This window comes from Lepidochelys olivacea (genome assembly GCF_965140295.1).
Source record: "Lepidochelys olivacea isolate rLepOli2 genome assembly, chromosome: 6".
Classification (NCBI taxonomy): Eukaryota; Metazoa; Chordata; order Testudines; family Cheloniidae; genus Lepidochelys; species Lepidochelys olivacea.
The window spans coordinates 116,336,478-116,356,041 of NC_140416.1; the positions used below are offsets into that span (position 1 = coordinate 116,336,478).

Genomic DNA, 19,564 nt, shown 5'->3' on the forward strand with positions numbered 1-19,564 from the left:
TTTCCCCTCCAATCATTTCATCATTTTTTTCACTTTTCATTTATAAAAATGCCTGGATTTTAAAGGAACAAAATATTGGGCTAACAAAATTTACAGTAGGAGTGAATGTAAACCATTATATTTAAAAGCTATTCCTTTCAACAAATATTTGCCTTTTATTATGGATTACAGTGTGAAATTTCAAGTATGCAAAAGGACAGGGGGATTGCTAGAGAGCTGTAACTGATCTTCAAAGTCATTTTGTCACAGAAACTATAAACCTGCCAACAAAATACTGAATATCTGACAAAGGAGACAAAAAATAGACTGGAAAAGGAAAAATTTGTCTGGCAAACACTCAAAGGAATAAACTTTTAGTGCACCAAGAAGGAAAGGACAAATATAAAACTGAATAAGAGTGTTAAATAAGTTCTCTACCTAACAAAATAATTATGAAATAGAACAGGCTTTTTTTTATATTTTATTTTTTTCACCCAAAAGACTGAAAACAATAAATAGACCAATTACAAAGAATACAAGTCTGATACAAGACTTATTTTATTTTCCACTATAATTATGGAAAAGGTCAAGTGATTACCTCTACCTTATTATGTAAATTATACACACAAAAATATGTGAAAAAACTTTACTAATGCTGCAAACTCTCAAAATTTAGCAGATGACAGAATCAAGGTTGCCTGTACAACCATCTATCACTGTTCAATGAGTGGTGGTCCCATGCCTTATTCACTGCACACTATTCAAATCCTACTCTGAATATAATCAGATGAGCTTTTCTATGGTGCTCATCACTATAGTATCTGAGTGCTTCACAAACACTAATTAAACTTATCTTCACTAGAACCCTGTAAGGTGAAAGGGTATTATTCCTATTTTACAGATGGGGAACTGAGGCACAGAGAGATAAATGTCAGAAGTGTCCACTAATTTGGGGTGACCAATTTGAGACATCTAGGACCTGCTTCTTCCTAAGCACTTTGTATGTTCAAAGCACAGTTCCCATTGAGTTCACTTGCAGCTGAGAGCGATCAGCACTTCTGCAAATCAGAAACGACTGTCGCAAGTCAAGTAATGCAGAAGATGAACATACAATTAGTGACAACTTGTGAAAAGTGGCTGACATGATTTGCCCAGCATCACATATGAGCTCTGGGGCAGAGATGGGGTAGAATCCAATCGTCTAGGGCAGCATTCAATTGCCTTAACCATGAGGACATCCTTTCTCTCCTGCTTCATACACCACAAGTACAGCAACAAATAAACAAGGGGTTCTACAGACAATAACCTCCTTCACTACAGAACCCTGATTCATCCCCAGAGCAGGTCCTGTGGGGGGAAAAAAACAACTAGAGGGAACCTTAAGTCTGGCATTGCCTAATTTGAGTGCTTGACTTTTCAATATTAACAACATTATTTTAACTTAGATTTGTGCACGATTAGCTAGGTTTTTAAAATAAAAATAAAAAATAGAATTTCTATCATGTGGCATCATAATGACACCCACATAACTCATGAGCAGGGTTGGAACCTTTACATCCACCACACAGACCTCTCTCACTTGAGCTAAGCGGGTAACTGATTGTTGTAGTAGGTTACCATCCTCTGCATGGATCAGCACTAGCAGAAGATGAGGTACACTTTGCAAGTGCGTTTCACAAATGTTTACAGACAGCAAAAGAATGATGAGACTCAGGAATCCTGGGGTCCTTTCCAGGCTCTGGAGTGGTGCAGTGTATCGAGTGGTCACAGACAGTGTGGATTTGATTTAAATCACTAGTCAGGAAGACTCAATTTAATCATGGATTTCTACATAAAAGTGCATTCTTGTTGGTTGTTATAACCTTAATACATATTCTTCACAACTCAGAGATAGATGTAGGTATCATTTTTAGAAGGTTATTTCATTTACCAAAGGTAATTGAAGCAGATATTTATGAAGTCATTGGGAGGTGAACTATCTCCAATTCAACAGGTTAATAATCATTAATATTTGGAGGATTTTCTTGCCATGCTGTATTAGGAGGAGAACTTCACCAGACAGACATTTAAATTGTTTTATTTAACTAAAAACAACAATGTTCTGTATTCTGGATTTTTTCTGCAACAGTAAACATATCATATTTCAACAAAACAAGCAGATGCATTTTTGAATTTAGTTAACATTCAAGTTTTTAAAAATCAGGTTTGTTTTTGTTAAAATTGTTTTTAACTAAAGTGGTTAAATGAAATATTTAAACAAAAACAAAAATTAAAATTGACTGTCAGCCAAGTCAACATGAGAAACTTAAAATATTGGCTTCTGCAGCTAACTCAGTCATCTTCACCTTCATTTTCCTGTTTGTTCATAATCTGGGAAAGAAAAAACAAGCTTTTCTGCTTGTTCAGGTCCCAAAATATTTCTCAATTTGGAATGAATTAGTCCAAAGGAAGAAAATATTCTTTCTACACCAGCAGAAGAAGCTACTGCTGTTAAAAGTAAGATCATCACTTCAACACTCTCTGAATCCAAGTGTTTAAGTGACTTCCACCAGTTCACTGGTGTGACTTCCTTTAAAACATCAGCAGCAAACATATTTCTTGAATGGTTTACCCTTAGCTCTGAAGTTTATTATAGTTGGCATTAGGTAGAGATGATTGCTGGATGTCCACGTCATAGCCAACTCCTCTTCTTCAGCAGTTAAGATTTGACCCTGGTACAGAGTACTGAGAATATTTGCAAGAAAATGAGCTGGAGACAGTGCTTGTCCCATTCATTTTTTAATGCTTGTAATTAAACTCTGTCTTTACATACTTCGCTTTTTCAGATCTCACTGAGTTCCTTCCAAATTTCAATAGCGTCAGCAATAAAACAGCTCTTTCCCTGCATTTTGTTCAAGGCTAAAGAAATAGGCTTCAGAATACTCAGCAGGTGTTCAACAATTCTCTTAACCCTAACATTGAGAACTTTGGCTGTGACAATGCCATGTATTTTTTCACAATTTTGTTCACAAACTGTCATCAGATTAGGCCAGTTCTTGATATAGTGCTCGAAACAGTCCACTACTGAGTTCCACTGCAAGTCTTGTGGGAGAGTTAGCGTGGTTCCTCCCACTTTTTTCAGAGCAGCTGCTGCAAAGTGGTTGTTACGGAAGTATTTTGCAATTTCAACAACATTAGCCTTTATTTCCTGAACACTAAAGTCTTTGGCGAGGAGGTGCATCAAATGAGCACTGCAACCATATGTTACTAGCTTGGGACTCTCTTCTAAATAGTTTCTTCTCATCTTGGGATACATTTGCAGCATTGTCTGTGACCAAGCTGCGTACTAGACATTAATTTCTTTTCCCCCCACAGTTTGTTATAGCTTTTACTGCTACTTCTTGAAAGTATTCTGCTGTGTGTGCATTTCCTGATGTATCAGTTGTTTCTGTGAGGAAGACATTCCCTTCTTCTGTTGTCACACAAGCACATACAACAGGATCATTGTGGACACTGCTTCACCCATCAGGACTCAGGTTAACAATTTTTCCCTCTAGACCTTTTGCACACTACTCAATTTCTCTTTCATACACTTTATCCAGCAATTTGCCTGTGACATCTGCTGTTGGATGGACTCTATCCTGGTCTTAATGACTGAACCATGTTAATGAAGTGTGGGTTCTCAATCATACGGAAAGGAAAGTTAGTTGCATAATCAAACCAGGCAATTTTTCATCAATTACCTCTTTTTGTAATCTGCTTGTTCTTATAACAAACTTATCTATGGTTGTTTCTGGATGATGGAGATTTTTTTCTCCTTTTGCTACAGGTGATATCATGTATGTCATATAGCCACACTATGTGACAGAAACGCTATCAGTGACAGATAACTCTGAAACTATAAAAAATGATGGTGATCTTGAAGGTGGATAGTCTTCAGAATCCTGTATGTTGAGGATGGATTCTCCTAAACAATATAAGTCAATGCAGTTATTTAATTATTACCAAACTGCTCATTTAGTATTACTCATTGCATTCACTGACACTCAGTACTACTTTAAAAGTGAAATTGTAAAAGGAAGATCTGCCTATGTCAGCTATTTATTTTTTTATTACAACTGCATCTAAAATGATAGTACCATAGAGTAACTATATTTTTTGCTCAAACATGAGAATTCAAGAATAGTCCAGAAGGAAGACAGGCAGTCCTTAAGAAAGAATTATGAAATAGAAAAGTTTACCAACCTGAAAATCCTACATGTTCAGACATGTTCTTTTCATCATCTTCAACGACGCTTCCTCCTAAGAAGGAGCACGTCTCATGATGTTGTTTTATTCGGCCAACCAGGACTTGCATTTCTTTGTTGCACTGTTTGGATTTTGCACGCATGCCTGTCTTACCCATAGGTAGAGGAACTTCACTAAAATATTACCAAACTTGGTCTCTTTTACAGCCTGCTGCCATTATAGGTTTTCCCTTCTAGTGAGAGAATGGTATGGTAGATCTCAAATCAATGAAGACTACACTCAGAAAGACCTCAAGACTTCTGGAATATGCTGCTCAAACAGTTTCACTTTTGTTTATACTGCCTGTTCCTCCCTTCTCAAATTTATCTCTAGACTTCTTCTCCTTGTCCAGATCTATTCTGCCCCCAACAATCTTCTATTCACTGAACTTTTTGAAACTTTGCATTTTTAGAGAGAGGTAAGTGTACACAAATTTGCAGAGGGACAACAGGTTTGAGGTCTGTTATTTCTCACCTCTGTATATTAAATTTAAAAACATTTTTGCTGTTAACAAGCATGTTATTTCTGGAGACATAAATCCACAGTTTGAGAACTGCAAAGCTAAGCATCTCTGATGGTATCTTCTAGACTGAGCACTGAGTCCCATTGGGTAGATAGAAAGATTAACCTAAATAATCTATACAGAAGCCCCTGAAACCCCATAAGATTGGGTCCCTAATTCATGAACTATTGGAACTCATTTACAAAACTTTTCTTAAACATTACATGAATATATTGTCTCATAGTATAGAATTAGAATTTATAATCCCTATTCCTATGATGAGATATCTTTGAGCTATAATGTATCTTAATTAAAACTATCTTTAGATAAATGCTTTTTGAGGAAAAAACCTATTTAAAAAATCCGATTTAAATAAAAATCAAAATTATGATTTTTTTTAAATCATTGATTTTTATCCACCCTGGTCACAGACCTTTCTGAATATTTCCCACCCCTAAGCTTGCCCCTTCTGCCTCCTCTCCAAGTTGCTACTGTCACTATCCTCCCTTCCTCACCTTAGACGTCTCATCCCAGTCCTCATCTCCTTGATCAGCCAATTCTGGTTCCCTCACTCCTGATTCCTCATCCAATCTGTCTCATCCCCACCACCTTTGGCTCCTAGTCCCAGTCTGACTCCCCACCACTTCCCAGTTTCTTTATCCAGCCAATCCCAGTCTCCCCTTCTCCTCTCAGCTCCTCATCTGATCTCAGTCCCAGTCCACTCCCTTGCATTTTCCTCACTGGTTCCCAATCTCCTTGACCAACCAGCGACCGTCTCACCCCCCAGCCCCAAACTCCTAGTTACAGTTTCTCTGCCCTTCCCAGTCTCACCAGGATACTTGTCCCATTCTACTCCTTTCCTTCCTCTCAGTCCAGCTCTTGTTCTCCCTGCAGTCAGGTCAGGAGGGTTCCTCGGTCGTGATCCCTGTGTGCCAACAATGGGGTCCCTGAAAGCACAGGAGAAACAGGCTCCCTGCTCTTAGTTCCAGTGACCAGACTCATTCCAGCCCAGAGCAGTCATTACAGGGAAAGTCCAGATTAGCCCTGGGTTTGCAGCATGCTCAGTCACTCTGCAGGGATGGTGCATGCATGACATGGTCAGTGCTAGAAACTGTGAGGGGCTGAAGCATGTTAAATGAGGATAGAATCTTTAGAGGTTTTTAGCAGCTAAAAATCTAAGTCTCTACTGAGCATGTGCAAATTCAGAAAAAAATTCAAAGGTTTATAACTTGGTCAAATTTGGGTGTATTTTCAGAGCCCTGATACAAAGGCCACACCTTTGCCAAATTTCAAGTCCGCACTACAAAGCATGGAGCTTCTGGCAACCTTTTCCTTGAGAATTTTTTTAAATGTCAAAACATTTTTTCTTAACCTCATTCTTGGAAACAGCGGAATGGTTTTGGCTGAAACTGTAAAAAATAAATAATTTAAAAAAAAAAATCCAGCCTGAGGCAGACACCCAGCATGGAAAATTTCAGCCCAAACAGTTAATTTGGCAAAGTTATAGCAACTGAAAAGAGGGTCTTTAAAATTGCTTGACAGTTCCCACTGTAACAGACGATGCTGCCTGAATATAATTATTGCCATCTCATTTTAGGTGTATCAAACTGCTTGGCATTTACAAAGCAGTTAGAGAACAGAACATTTTAATGCTTTTCTGGCTTTGGGGTGGGGGGGGAGGAAACGAAACAAAAACGTTTTCCTCAATACCCAGAAAAGTTACTTTCCTGTTTCTGTGGTACTACAAGTCAGCATGTTCAAATCAAAGCCATAATTCTCTTATGTACATCCTTAACTTTACTACTGTGAGCAATCCCATTATTTCAATAACTTTACTACTCTGAGTAAGCCTAAGTGTTTGCAGGGTTGGAGCCCAATTGGTTTCTGGTTCACTCATAAATAGCTACCACTATAGACCCATTTCAGAAAGTTTTCCCTGCAGACTGTGCAAAACAATTTGCAAGATGACTTTTACACACACACACAAATATCAAGGGGCCCTAGGGGTGCGGAAGCACTCCCTGGCTTGAAGTGGTTTCCATCATATACAGGGTTTACAGTTTCATTCAGTGGCTTTCAGTACCCCCACTATACAAATTGTTCCAATGCCAGCACTTATAGTATCTTTAAACTTAATAGCAACTAAGAAAGAATATTGTTCTCAGAGCTTCAGAAATATTATACATCTAGAAGGTGTTCAGAACTAATCCAATTAAATAAAAATCAAACTTTAATCATTTACTACATGAATTACTGCTAAATTCTCCCCAAAAGGCCAAAGCTCAGAAGAGATATCTGACAAAGTCAACTCCTGCAATGAATTCACAAAAATTCATAAGCACCTTTCATTAGGCAGAACAATTAATTGAAAAGGTTAAACAGCCATGGTCATTATTATAAATTGAAATGTTTGTATAGTGCACATATAGCCGTTATTTAATATAGATCATTAAACTGAAGACAGAATTAAGACTTACCACACTGAAGTATACACATGTAACTCAGCACTGTTTCTCTGATATTCCATTAATGTAGTTTATTTTATTAATTTCCAGGTTTTGGGGGGCGGGGGGGAAAATCCCTTTAGAAAGTAAGCTACACACCTGCATTGAGTATTCCTTTTAGCTGTCAAAAAGAGTTGAACTGGATTTCTTCAAACATTGCCCCTGTAGCTCCCAAAAAAAAAGCAAAACCATATACAACCACCATCACCCCAAATATCAAGAAGATGTAGACCAAGTGGAAGACAGAATTAAAATATTCTGAAGAGCAACTGTGTAAGAATGGCACCTTTGTACCTGCTTTGCTACCAGTTGAAAGTGATTATTCTAGACGCACTTTCTGCTGTATTCATACACAATCACTTACTTTAATAACTAAAATCATATTTTTACTACTTTTCATTCTTCTGAGCACTTTGAAGCCAATACTGCTCTGTGAAACTGAGCTAGATACTGTTCTGGTTCATACATCAACAGAATTATTAACTTGACTTTCTGGTTCAAGTAGTCTACTGGTGGGTGTGAAATGAGACCCTTGGCCAAAGTTTTCAGAAGCATCTAGTATTTTTGGGTGCCCAACTTGAGAGGTCTCAAAAGGAATCTGTTTTCAGAAAGTGCCAAGCACCTACCCTCTGAAAAAAATCAGTCCTCTTTCAGATGTTTCAAGTTGGGCACCCAAAAAGACTAATTTCAGAGTAACAGCCATGTTAGGCTGTATTTGCAAAAAGAAAAAGTACTTGTGGCACCTTAGAGACTAACCAATTTATTTGAGCATAAGCTTTCGTAAGCTACAGCTCACTGCATCCGATGAAGTGAGCTGTAGCTCACGAAAGCTTATGCTCAAATAAATTAGTTAGTCTCTAAGGTGCCACAAGTACTCCTTTTCTTTTTGCAAAAAGACTAAGTCACATTTGAAGATTCAGGCCACCTGAATAAATAGCTGGTCTGGGTTTTTCAGGGCTGGCATTTAGACAAAAAATTATTTTACTTGTAAACTGACAGATTTGATCAACAACAAACAGAAGCTCAAAATCACTTTTCTTTTGCCAAAGTCACCTTTCCAAGCAGGACTGCAATTAAGATTTCCTAAAGACTTTTACAAAAATTTTCACGATACAGAGTATCACTTACAGAGTCTTGCTAATCTAACAAAAAAAAGATTACAAAATAGACATGCAAAAACAAGCTCAACAGTACAATCAGAATCGAGGCAAGATTTCGCACTGTTTACAAACAAACAGCAACAAAAGAAAAGAACTGTACAACAGAAACATTAATACTCCATAAAAAAAGCTGACTCAGAGCCAAACCTATAAAAATGTGTTCAGATAATACTCAAGAAAAATTCTGTGTCATTATAGAACTAGATACCCAGTTTCTTTTCTTGTGCTATTTCAATAATAATGTAATCACCTCCACGAGAGACTTAAAAATGACTATATGGGAGAGAATAGAACTCAGATCATCTAAACCCACAAAAAAATTGAATAAATCCAAAAAGCTAAAGGAGAAAGGCTGTCTAGGTTTCCAAGTCTTAAAATTCCAGTGAAAGACGCAGCAGGTCCCTCAGGGAGTGTTAACTGTAGAATGTTCTTTTGTATCTTCCTTTAAAGAAGAAATACACTTCCCATGTTAAGTCAAAGTTGGGCAGGATATAAGCTTCTGCCTGCATTTTTTTTCCCCACTAGTGCTAATTTTAACAAAAACTTCCTATGGTGAATTTGAGTAGACGTATAGAGATGAAGGAGCATACGGATCTACTATCACCTTAAACACACTCTGGGACAAATTCTGCTCAGCTCCACCAGTGTAAATCTGGAATAATTCCAATGAAGTCAACAGAATTCCTACAGATTTACACTAGTGTTTAACTGGGAACATAATTTTGTCCCCAGTTGTTGCTATTAATGTGGTCCCTGAAAGCATAGCAGGCACTTTACAGACCATATAAATAGACTAAGTCCCTGCCTCAGTTGATTATCTAAAGGCCCAATCCTACATACCCCTAGTTCCCATTAAATTTGTTTTAGTCAGCTGGGACCAGTCACATGACTAAGCACTACTCATGCAAGTAAGCGTTTTCAAGATCAGAACCTAATTTTGGACATAACGCACTGGAAAGAACAAGCACAGGAAGGAATGGGGAAAGGAAAGCTAAAGGTTGCATACATAAGGTAACATGGTTATTCAGTGTCAGCGTACAGACATTTGGCAGTTCCATTAAAGTTGGTGTGTGCGTGTTGACAGTAAACTATTGTTACATTGGATTATGTGGAAGATATAGGGTTAGGTCTCATTTTACTAGGAACTCTCTCCCAGGCTTCAGAGATAGGAAAGAAACAACCTGTTCAATTATTGCCAGATATTGCTCCTACAAACCACCCTATAAGGGCCAGAACAAGGTATGTTATCGACCTGATGCATCTGTAGTGGAAACTGAGGCCCTGATCCTTTGAATACTTATGCACATGTAACCTGACTGAAGCGAACAGTCTCACTCAATTCAACAGGAATACTCAAGGGAATAAAGTTAACATACACTTAAGCATTTGCAGGATCAAGACCTTAACCTCCAGAAATAACTCCCACTTGTTACAACCATCTTAAAACCCAATTTCAGATTTTCAGCTTTGATGTTAATTTTCTGCAGTCTCTAATTTTATTCCTACAATACTTTGCTCTCTGCTGCAGTAATTCAACAATGTAACACCGGATGAGACATTATATACTTTCACACGGTACAAATATATCCAAAAGGTTCCGGGCTACGCTCAATGCTGGCATAAACAGACCCAGCTTCACTAAAGTTGCATCCACTTATGCCAGCGGTGAATTTGGCTCCCAAGGAACAACTTAAATGTGTCTAAGCTAAAAATTAAACCTCTCCTCCCTTTGTCTGTATGGCCATTAAAACAGCAATCAGAGAAGTCTGAAAGGATGCAGCTACCCCACTCAGGAATTCCCAGAAGCAGATATAAAACGGTTCAAGGGAGACTATGGATCCCCTAGGAGAACTCTAGGAATAGATGTCTCCCAGAGCAAGCTTAAGTTAAGCCTTGAAAGATGTTCTAATTTGTTATGTTGCTACCTCTATATGGGAGCTGTATTAACAAATAGAGAAAAATTAACCCATGTCCTCCTAGGAAAAGAAAAGAGGAAAAAATAATGTAAGCTTCTAATAAGGATCCTAATCACATAACGAGAAACGTCAGGGGAGACTGAAAAGTCAATTTGCTCTAGCAACATAGACTTCGTATAAGGTAGCTAGTTTATTAGCCAGTAGGTAGAAGAAGAAAAATACGAACATCTACACTGAATTATGCAGCAGGTAGCATTAAGAACCCAAACTTTGAGTCTGTCCACTTGTGAAGTGCTCTTCTGGGATCTGCATCCCACTCTCAGAGTGGTCACTCATAGTGGCTGAAATGGTAGAAGTAGCAGACCCAGAACTTCAAAGAGTTGGCCCAGTTTTTGTGGGCTTGCAGACCTCTCCATCCCTTCTCTCCAGGAGTCATGGGATCACAGGGAGCTGGACCAGCAGGTCTGCTGCAGAAGAAACCTGGGTTTTGTGGGCTTGTCTCTCCAGGAGTCCAAAGGCCCCATTGTTGGCTGAAGCAGCAAGTCCAACAGTGTCAGGAAGGAAATCCTGGCTTTAAAGGCCAGTTTCCCTCCCCGCTCTGAACAGGAGAAATACATGAACTAGCAGTGGGGCTAGGCGGCTGGACCAGTGGCTCCAATTAACTTTTTTTTTCTCCTTTTAAATGCAAGATTTTTATGTCTTATTGTTGAAGGCCATATGGCATGTTTTACAGCCAACAGTAACTTTCTTTACCTGATCCCATTTGTGGTAACAACCTTAACATTCTTTTAATGAAGTTTTTGGTGGATGAATTACCTTTCCTTTTTTTATGTAAGCACATCGGTAGGATATGTTTAAGCTGCCCACTAAAATTCAGTCTGAGCAATAAAACCCAAGAAAGCAGAGCAAAAGATAATTCATAGTCTCAAATGAAGTGAGGTGGATTAAAACTCCATTGGCAAACACCCTCCCCCCCCCCGGCCGCCACCGCCTCTGCACGCTCCAAAAAAACACATTAGAAACCATCAGAGCAATCAAAAATTTTCATGCATGCACGGAGGCTTTCTAATGCACTTCTTGAGACTAAATTTTTTAAAAGAAAGGCAAAGCCATCAGTGTACCTTAGAAACCAATGCCCTGTAAACTCTAATGGACCATTCCTTCCTTCAATTGGACACCCTTCTTTTTCCCCAAAAACCATCTTTTTAGCCAAACATTTAATTTTTTTGCACATTTATTACTGAAGGCCACACTTTCTGCTTTTTTATTTTTTTAAAAGGCATTCCTTACGCTTGGACTGAGTACTTTCTATGTCAACTTTCATTTTGCAGCAAGATTTTACTGCCCATTTATCATCCTCCCATCCTCATGACAAGATTTATAGTGGAAAAGGATAATAAAATTTTACCGTAACTCCACAACCACACACTAGTTCTTACTTAGTTACAGAGTCTATAATATTAGTCAAGCAACAACGAAGGAAAATAATTTTTTAATAAATCCACACACATTCTCATAATAGACTCAAAGACTTTAAAGACAGAAGGGACCACCCTGATCATGGAGTCTGACCTGCACATTGCAGGCCACAGTACCTCACCCACTCCTGAAATAGATTCGTAACCTAAGTTCCCTCTAAGCTGCGTGGCTGTGAGCATGCGAGCAAGATCTACCAAGCAGACACCTGGAAAAGAATTCTCTGTAGTAACTAGGGTGACCAGATGTCCCTATTTTGTAGGGACAGTCCCGATATTTGGGGCTTTTTCTTATATAGGCACCTATTACCCCCCACCCCATCCCAATTTTTCACACATGCTATCTGGTCACCCTAGTAGCAACTCAGAGCCCTCCCCATCCAGCAGTTGACGATTTTTGCTACTGGCAGTCACCAATAGGCCACACACTGTCATAGGCAGTCCTATCATACCATCCCCTCCATAAACTTATCAAGCTGACTTAAAGCCACTGAGGTTTTTTGCCCCCACTGCTCCCCTTGGAAGGCTGTTCCAGAACTTCACTCCTCTGATGGTTAGAGACCTTCATCTAGTTTTGAGCCTAAACTTGTTGATGCCAGTTGTTCCTGTGTGCACACTAGTGCTTCACTTAAATAATTCCTCTCCCTCTCTGGTATTTATCCCTCTGATGTATCTAGAGAGAGCAATCATCTCTCACCTCAGCCTTCTTTTGATTAGGCTAAACAAGCCAAGCTCTGAGAGTCTCCTCTCATAAAGCAGGTTTTCCATTCCTCAGATCAACCTAGTAGCCCTTCTCTGCATCTATTCCAGCTTGAATTCATCTTTCTTACGATGGGAGACCAGAATTTCACACGGTATTCCAGATGAGGTCTCACAAGTGCTTTGTATAAGGGTACTAACATTTCCCTGTCTCTACTGGAAATACCTCGCCTGATACATCCTAGGACTGCATTATCCTTTTTCACAGCTGCATCACATTGGCGGCTCAGTCATCCTGTAATCAACCAATTCATGCAGTTAAAGTTTGACATTTATCCACTAAATGAAAGTTGTGACAGAAGGCTAACACATACCCTTATCTCAGTGTGCCTATATGACACACACGTGCCCCAATCCTGCAACCAATTGCACATAGACACACTCCACAGAGATCCACAGACTTCCAAGGAACCATGTACAGGGATACGCCCATACATAATCAATTGCAGGATCAGGACTATGGTATGTAAACCCTGGGACCTGATAAAGGACCACACATAATGTAATGATTTTGAGCAGGAAAGCAAAAGGGCACTAGAATAACCTTAATTCAGAATCTTGCATAATGACAGGTTTCAGAGTAGCAGCCGTGTTAGTCTGTATTCGCAAAAAGAAAAGGAGGACTTGTGGCACCTTAGAGACTAACAAATTTATTTGAGCAAAAGCTTTCTTGAGCTACAGCTCACTTCATCGAATGTAGCTCACAAAAGCTTATGCTCAAATAGATTTGTTAGTCTCTAAGGTGCCACAAGTACTCCTTTTCTTTTAACTCAGAATGTCATTCACTCAGAACCACAATAGCATATTAACACAGACTGTGTGATCGATTACCCCTTTCTTTTCCCCCCAGCTCCCCCACTGATTGGGTCAGTGGTGTCTCATCATTGTCAGGGCTGTCATCTGGGCTTCCAACTTGGTGACAAAATGTTATGAGATATAAGTTGAAACTACTAAAATGTCAACCCCTCAGAAACAAGATTACTAACATAGAAGTGATCATAAAAATGCAATATTAAACTACTCAATACAGAGAGAGAGAAAAGGCCACATTTGTGCCACAACAAGGTGGGGCGTTTACAGTTACAATGCATGCCAATAAATTCAAAGATCAGATTCCCACACTCACGTTAACTTTATCCTCTTGCATGTATGCTTTACTGTAGGGCAGTAGTTCTCAACTAGGGGTCTGGGGCCCCCTAGGGGGCCTCGAGGTTTCAGGGGGGCCTCCAAGCAGTGCCAGCATTAGACTCGCTGGGGCCCAGGGCAGAAAGCCAAAGCCAAACCCCCACCGCATAGGGCTGAAGCCCAGGTCCCTAAGCCCCGCCATCTGGGGTGGAGGCTGAAGCCTGAGTAATGTAGCTTCGTGGGGGACTCTGTGACATGGGGCCCCAGACAATTGCCCTGCTTGCTACACCCTAATGCTGGCCTGGTTTTTATATGCAGAAAACCAGCTACTGTGGCACAGGTGGGCTGTGGATTTTTTTATAGCACGTTGCAGGGATCTCAGAAAGAAAAACATTGAGAATTCCTGCAGTACAGCACAGTGTCAAATTGGAATGTGCTGGCCTGTCCTGAAAGAGATAGGGACCCCTCACAGCCCTGGATAGCTTTGAACAAGAATAAGTAGTTGGTAAAGTTGCAAATCTCTTTAGCCTCGTCTAGATTAGGATTTGGATGCTGTTAAATTTAACATGTGTTACAGGCCTTGTCTACACTAAAAATTGTTAGCAGGTTAGCGAACACCCTCAACATCCTAACGCAGACAAGGCCAGGTGACCGTCTCCACTGGTTTTTGGGTGGATTACCATAAAGTGCACCTACTTTTTCTTCCAACAGCTGCACTATTTCTTCAGTGGCGGTAACTAGTGCTCTCCTGAACATACATACAGTCAAAGCAGCGAGTGGAGCATCAATCACAGGAGCTAGAGAAGAAATGACTTAGTCCACAGTTCTGCCCCAACCAGCCAGGTAGTGTTGTACCCCCTCCATTTTAACAGTCATAAGGAGGCCCACGACAAATGTGAATGTGATAAGGGCAGCAGCAATCCAACATGCTCCTCTGGCAGCTCTAACTTCACAAGGACACCTGGGACTCCCTGCCTCGTAACCACTCACCATAACAAAATCCGAGAACCTTTACAGTTGGGGTTTTTACATTGTTGCACAGCAGTTACACAGGGGAATCTTTCAATGGTTTGGTTTCAGCTACCTCAGGAGACCACATCTCTTTCCATGCCCTGCCACAGCAGCTGAGGTCAGCTGATACATTATCACTAACATCCCTAGATTCATCCAGCTAAGGAGTTGCTTTCAGTAGAGGCTCTGCAGTTCTGTATTTCACTTCCCTGCACTGCAGTGATTGAGCTTTTAAAACACAATGCAAAGCTCACCTGTTTACTCTGGCCTTTACTGGAAGTGTGCAGTGGTGTATAGTTATAATGTAATCTATTATTAAGGGGAAATGTGCATTCAGCTGAAGATTTGTCGTACTGATTATATAGGACACAGTTCTGACACCCTTACTTCACATTATCAATGGCATTTACTCACTTGAGTAAGTTCTCCTCAGTAGCAATAAGCATTGCTGAATCAAGCCCATATTGCATTTGTGCACAACCTCAGACAACAGAGGTTTTTTTTAAATTACTATGCATGCATAATTTATTATTTTCAACAAAAGTGCCTATGTGTAGCTAAAATTACAGGAAAAGGATACGAAATATAAAAATTATAACATTCCACTTGTTTATGCTTTTACTGGAGAAGCAGTATAGAAAAAACGCAGTGTCTGAAGTTTACAAGCAATAATCTACTGCACCACAGAAGCATGTTTCACAGACTCCCTTTTCCCCCTTGAAAGTCTGCCAGTCAAGTACTAACCAGGCCTGGCTGGTCCTGGTTAGACTTAACCAGGAAACAGACATATTCAGATGGACACAGTTTTGCTTCTTAAAACAAAAGCAAAACATTAAACCATCCAAATATTGCCCTTTTATCATATTCAGTTCACGTGTACATCTGCTATATAATTACTTGAGTTTGTTAGCCTTCTAGCTTTAAAATTTTATAATCCATTAGAAAAATGGTGAGTTGAAAAATTGAGGAGGGTTGTTATCGCAGTAAAAAGCTTTCACCAGTGTTCACTCAAGTACGGAGGGATAGTTCCGTGGTTTGAGCACTGGCCTGCTAAACCCAGGGTTGTAAGTTCAATCCTTGAGGTCATTTAGGGATCTGGGGTAAAAATTGGGGATTGGTCCTGCTTTGATTGGGGGTTGGACTAGATGACTCCAGAGGTCCCTTCCAACCCTGATATTCTATGAGTAGATCCAACCTCTCTATAGATGCATACTATAAACTTGCATGAAAATTATGAAAGATCCACACAACCAAACTAACCATCTCCTAAACCAACAACAGTCACTAGCAAGAATGATTCCTCAAATAGGTGCATCTGAGAAAACATTAAGGTGTAATGAGTGATTGAGTTAATCATGATTTCAATTGTTCGTAATATTTTCATTTCCAAACCAAAGTTCTTCCAACAAATCAGCACATGTATTCCTCATTCAGGGCTGCACCTGCGCCCAACTTTTAAAACACCACTTTTTTTTTTAAGTTACCCAAGTGCACATAAAAAAAGCAGCCGATGAAAGTTTTAATTGGTGGAAAGTGCTTTCTCCTATTTTCCCAACTCAGACAACAACTGACAACAACTCAGACAACAACCTGGAGCTGCAGCTAGCAAGAGATGTCAAGAGTAACAAGAAGGGTTTCTTCAGGTATGTTGGCAACAAGAAGAAAGCCAAGGAAAGTGTGGGCCCCTTAATGAATGAGGGAGGCAACCTAGTGACAGAGGATGTGGAAAAAGCTAATGTACTCAATGCTTTTTTTGCCTCTGTTTTCACTAACAAGGTCAGCTCCCAGACTGCTGTGCTGGGCATCACAAAATGGGGAAGAGATGGCCAGCCCTCTGTGGAGATGGAGGTGGTTAGGGACTATTTAGAAAAGCTGGACGTGCACAAGTCCATGGGGCCGGACGAGTTGCATCCGAGAGTGCTGAAGGAATTGGCGGCTGTGATTGCAGAGCCATTGGCCATTATCTTTGAAAACTCGTGGCGAACCGGGGAAGTCCCGGATGACTGGAAAAAGGCTAATGTAGTGCCAATCTTTTAAAAAGGGAAGAAGGAGGATCCTGGGAACTATAGGCCAGTCAGCCTCACCTCACTCCCTGGAAAAATCATGGAGCAGGTCCTCAAAGAATCAATCCTGAAGCACTTGCATGAGAGGAAAGTGATCAGGAACAGCCAGCATGGATTCACCAAGGGAAGGTCATGCCTGACTAATCTAATCGCCTTTTATGATGAGATTACTGGTTCTGTGGATGAAGGGAAAGCAGTGGATGTATTGTTTCTTGACTTTAGCAAAGCTTTTGACACGGTCTCCCACAGTATTCTTGTCAGCAAGTTAAGGAAGTATGGGCTGGATGAATGCACTATAAGGTGGGTAGAAAGCTGGCTAGATTGTCGGGCTCAACGGGTAGTGATCAATGGCTCCATGTCTAGTTGGCAGCCGGTATCAAGTGGAGTGCCCCAAAGGTCGGTCCTGGGGCCGGTTTTGTTCAATATCTTCATAAATGATCTGGAGGATGGTGTGGATTGCACTCTCAGCAAATTTGCGGATGATACTAAACTGGGAGGAGTGGTAGATACGCTGGAGGGGAGGGATAGGATACAGAAGGACCTAGACAAATTGGAGGATTGGGCCAAAAGAAATCTGATGAGGTTCAATAAGGATAAGTGCAGGGTCCTGCACTTAGGACGGAAGAACCCAATGCACAGCTACAGACTAGGGACCGAATGGGTAGGCAGCAGTTCTGCGGAAAAGGACCTAGGGGTGACAGTGGACGAGAAGCTGGATACGAGTCAGCAGTGTGCCCTTGTTGCCAAGAAGGCCAATGGCATTTTGGGATGTATAAGTAGGGGCATAGCAAGCAGATCGAGGGACGTGATCGTTCCTCTCTATTCGACATTGGTGAGGCCTCATCTGGAGTACCGTGTCCAGTTTTGGGCCCAACACTACAAGAAGGATGTGGATAAATTGGAGAGAGTCCAGCAAAGGGCAACAAAAATGATTAGGGGTCTGGAACACATGACTTATGAGGAGAGGCTGAGGGAGCTGGGATTATTTAGCCTGCAGAAGAGAAGAATGAGGGGGGATTTGATAGCTGCTTTCAACTACCTGAAAGGGGGTTCCAAAGAGGATGGCTCTAGACTGTTCTCAATTGTAGCAGATGACAGAATGAGGAGTAATGGTCTCAAGTTGCAGTGGGGGAGGTTTAGATTGGATATTAGGAAAAACTTTTTCACTAAGAGGGTGGTGAAACACTGGAATGCGTTACCTAGGGAGGTGGTAGAATCTCCTTCCTTAGAGGTTTTTAAGGTCAGGCTTGACAAAGCCCTGGCTGGGATGATTTAACTGGGAATTGGTCCTGCTTCGAGCAGGGGGTTGGACTAGATGACCTTCTGGGGTCCCTTCCAACCCTGATATTCTATGATTCTATGAAGAGATTTTATTAAATATTGTACTAAGCATGAAAAGTTTCACACACACCCCACAAAAAAAAGTATCTTTTCATAAAAAGATGTGACTGAAAATAAGGTTACGTAGTCTGAGTGCTATAACATGAACCAACAGTCTTGCTGAGAAACAGCTTTACAATAGCATACATACAGAGCAGCCAAGTCTATTGTTGTGCTATTACTCCTGAGATATCAAAACCCATGAAAGAAAAACAACAGTAACATCACAAAACAGCTACAAATCCAGTTGGATTTTACAGCCGGTAGGAGCTTCCAGTTTCAAACACAAACACTAACCTACAACATGGCATCTTATTGCCAAACCACCTGGACTTTAAAACAATTTGTGTGCTGAACAGCTGATGAACAGGATTCATTGCTGGCTTTCAGGCCTTTCTGTGCAGGGGTAAACTGAAGTCCCTTTGCACACAGCAGCACTCCTCAGAGACTAGATTTAACTGAGAATCCTCCAGAAGTAAAAACACACCCATATTTAGGGCTGAGAAATTCGGGTTAATAGGGGACAAGCTATTGCAATCTGAAAGCCTGCAGTACAGTCCGGGACAAACACACAGGTGACATGCAGCTGCTTCCCACCAAATTATTGCAACCATACTGGAAGCAAAATAAGTGGGCTCATACCCACCAAGTGCTTCCCAAGGGTCGAGATGCTCAGCTGCTTTGCGTGTAACAGTCTTCACAGTCCCTTCGCCCAGGAATGGGAACTTCAGGCCGCAGTATGTGCAGTGATATCACACACACACACACACACACACACACACAGTTGTAGCAGCAGCAATCCCCCCCCGTCACACACACACACACACACACAGTAGCAGCAGCAAGACCACCGCCCACAGCTCCTTCCTCCCGGGTGGGAGCTTCCCTCCTGAGCCTGCTCCTCTCCCCCAGCTTGGGCAAGGTGCTTCACACCCACACCCCGGAATGCTTTTGGCGGAGTGATACCCCCCCGCCTCCGCACAGCAGCAGCCGCCGCCGCCTCTCCCCCTGGCGGGAGCCCCAGGCACCTGGGGGGGGGGGGCGGGCTGGCGGCGCTCGACGCTCCCCATGGCAACACGGCCCCCTCCTCCCCAGGGCCCGCGTGCAGCAGCACTTACAGCGTGTGCCCGCAGACATTCACCATCAGCTTCAGGGAAGGGTTCCGGTACTTGGTGGTCTTGCACCGCGGGCAGCCCTGGTCATCCATGGTCGCCTCCACCCCGCTCCTGCCAGGCACCAAGCTCCCGCCCCCCCCCCCCCCTCAGAGCAGTGTTACTCCAAACAGGGCCCGGCCGGGCCTTTAGCGCCGCAGAGCAACCGTTCCGCTCACAGGAGGAGCGTTCCCCTCATGTGCTTTGTGAAAGGCTGGGGGGGGGGGGCGAGGAGACACACACAAAAAGGCAGTCAGTTGTGCGTCGTGTCTG

The 19,564-nt window shown here is 41.4% G+C and overlaps 1 protein-coding gene across 2 annotated transcripts in view; it reads right to left on the minus strand.

Annotated features, from left to right (window-relative positions):
- MNAT1 (MNAT1 component of CDK activating kinase) overlaps positions 1 to 19,391 on the minus strand; it is a 198,300-nt gene extending 178,909 nt beyond the window's left edge. For both annotated transcript variants that reach the window (XM_084629981.1, XM_084629982.1), the window contains exon 1: positions 19,259 to 19,391. In XM_084629981.1, the coding sequence (XP_084486107.1) occupies positions 19,259 to 19,347 (89 nt within the window). In that variant the 5' untranslated portion in view covers positions 19,348 to 19,391. The remainder of the gene's footprint in view (positions 1 to 19,258) is intronic.
- Positions 19,392 to 19,564: the final 173 nt, after the last annotated feature.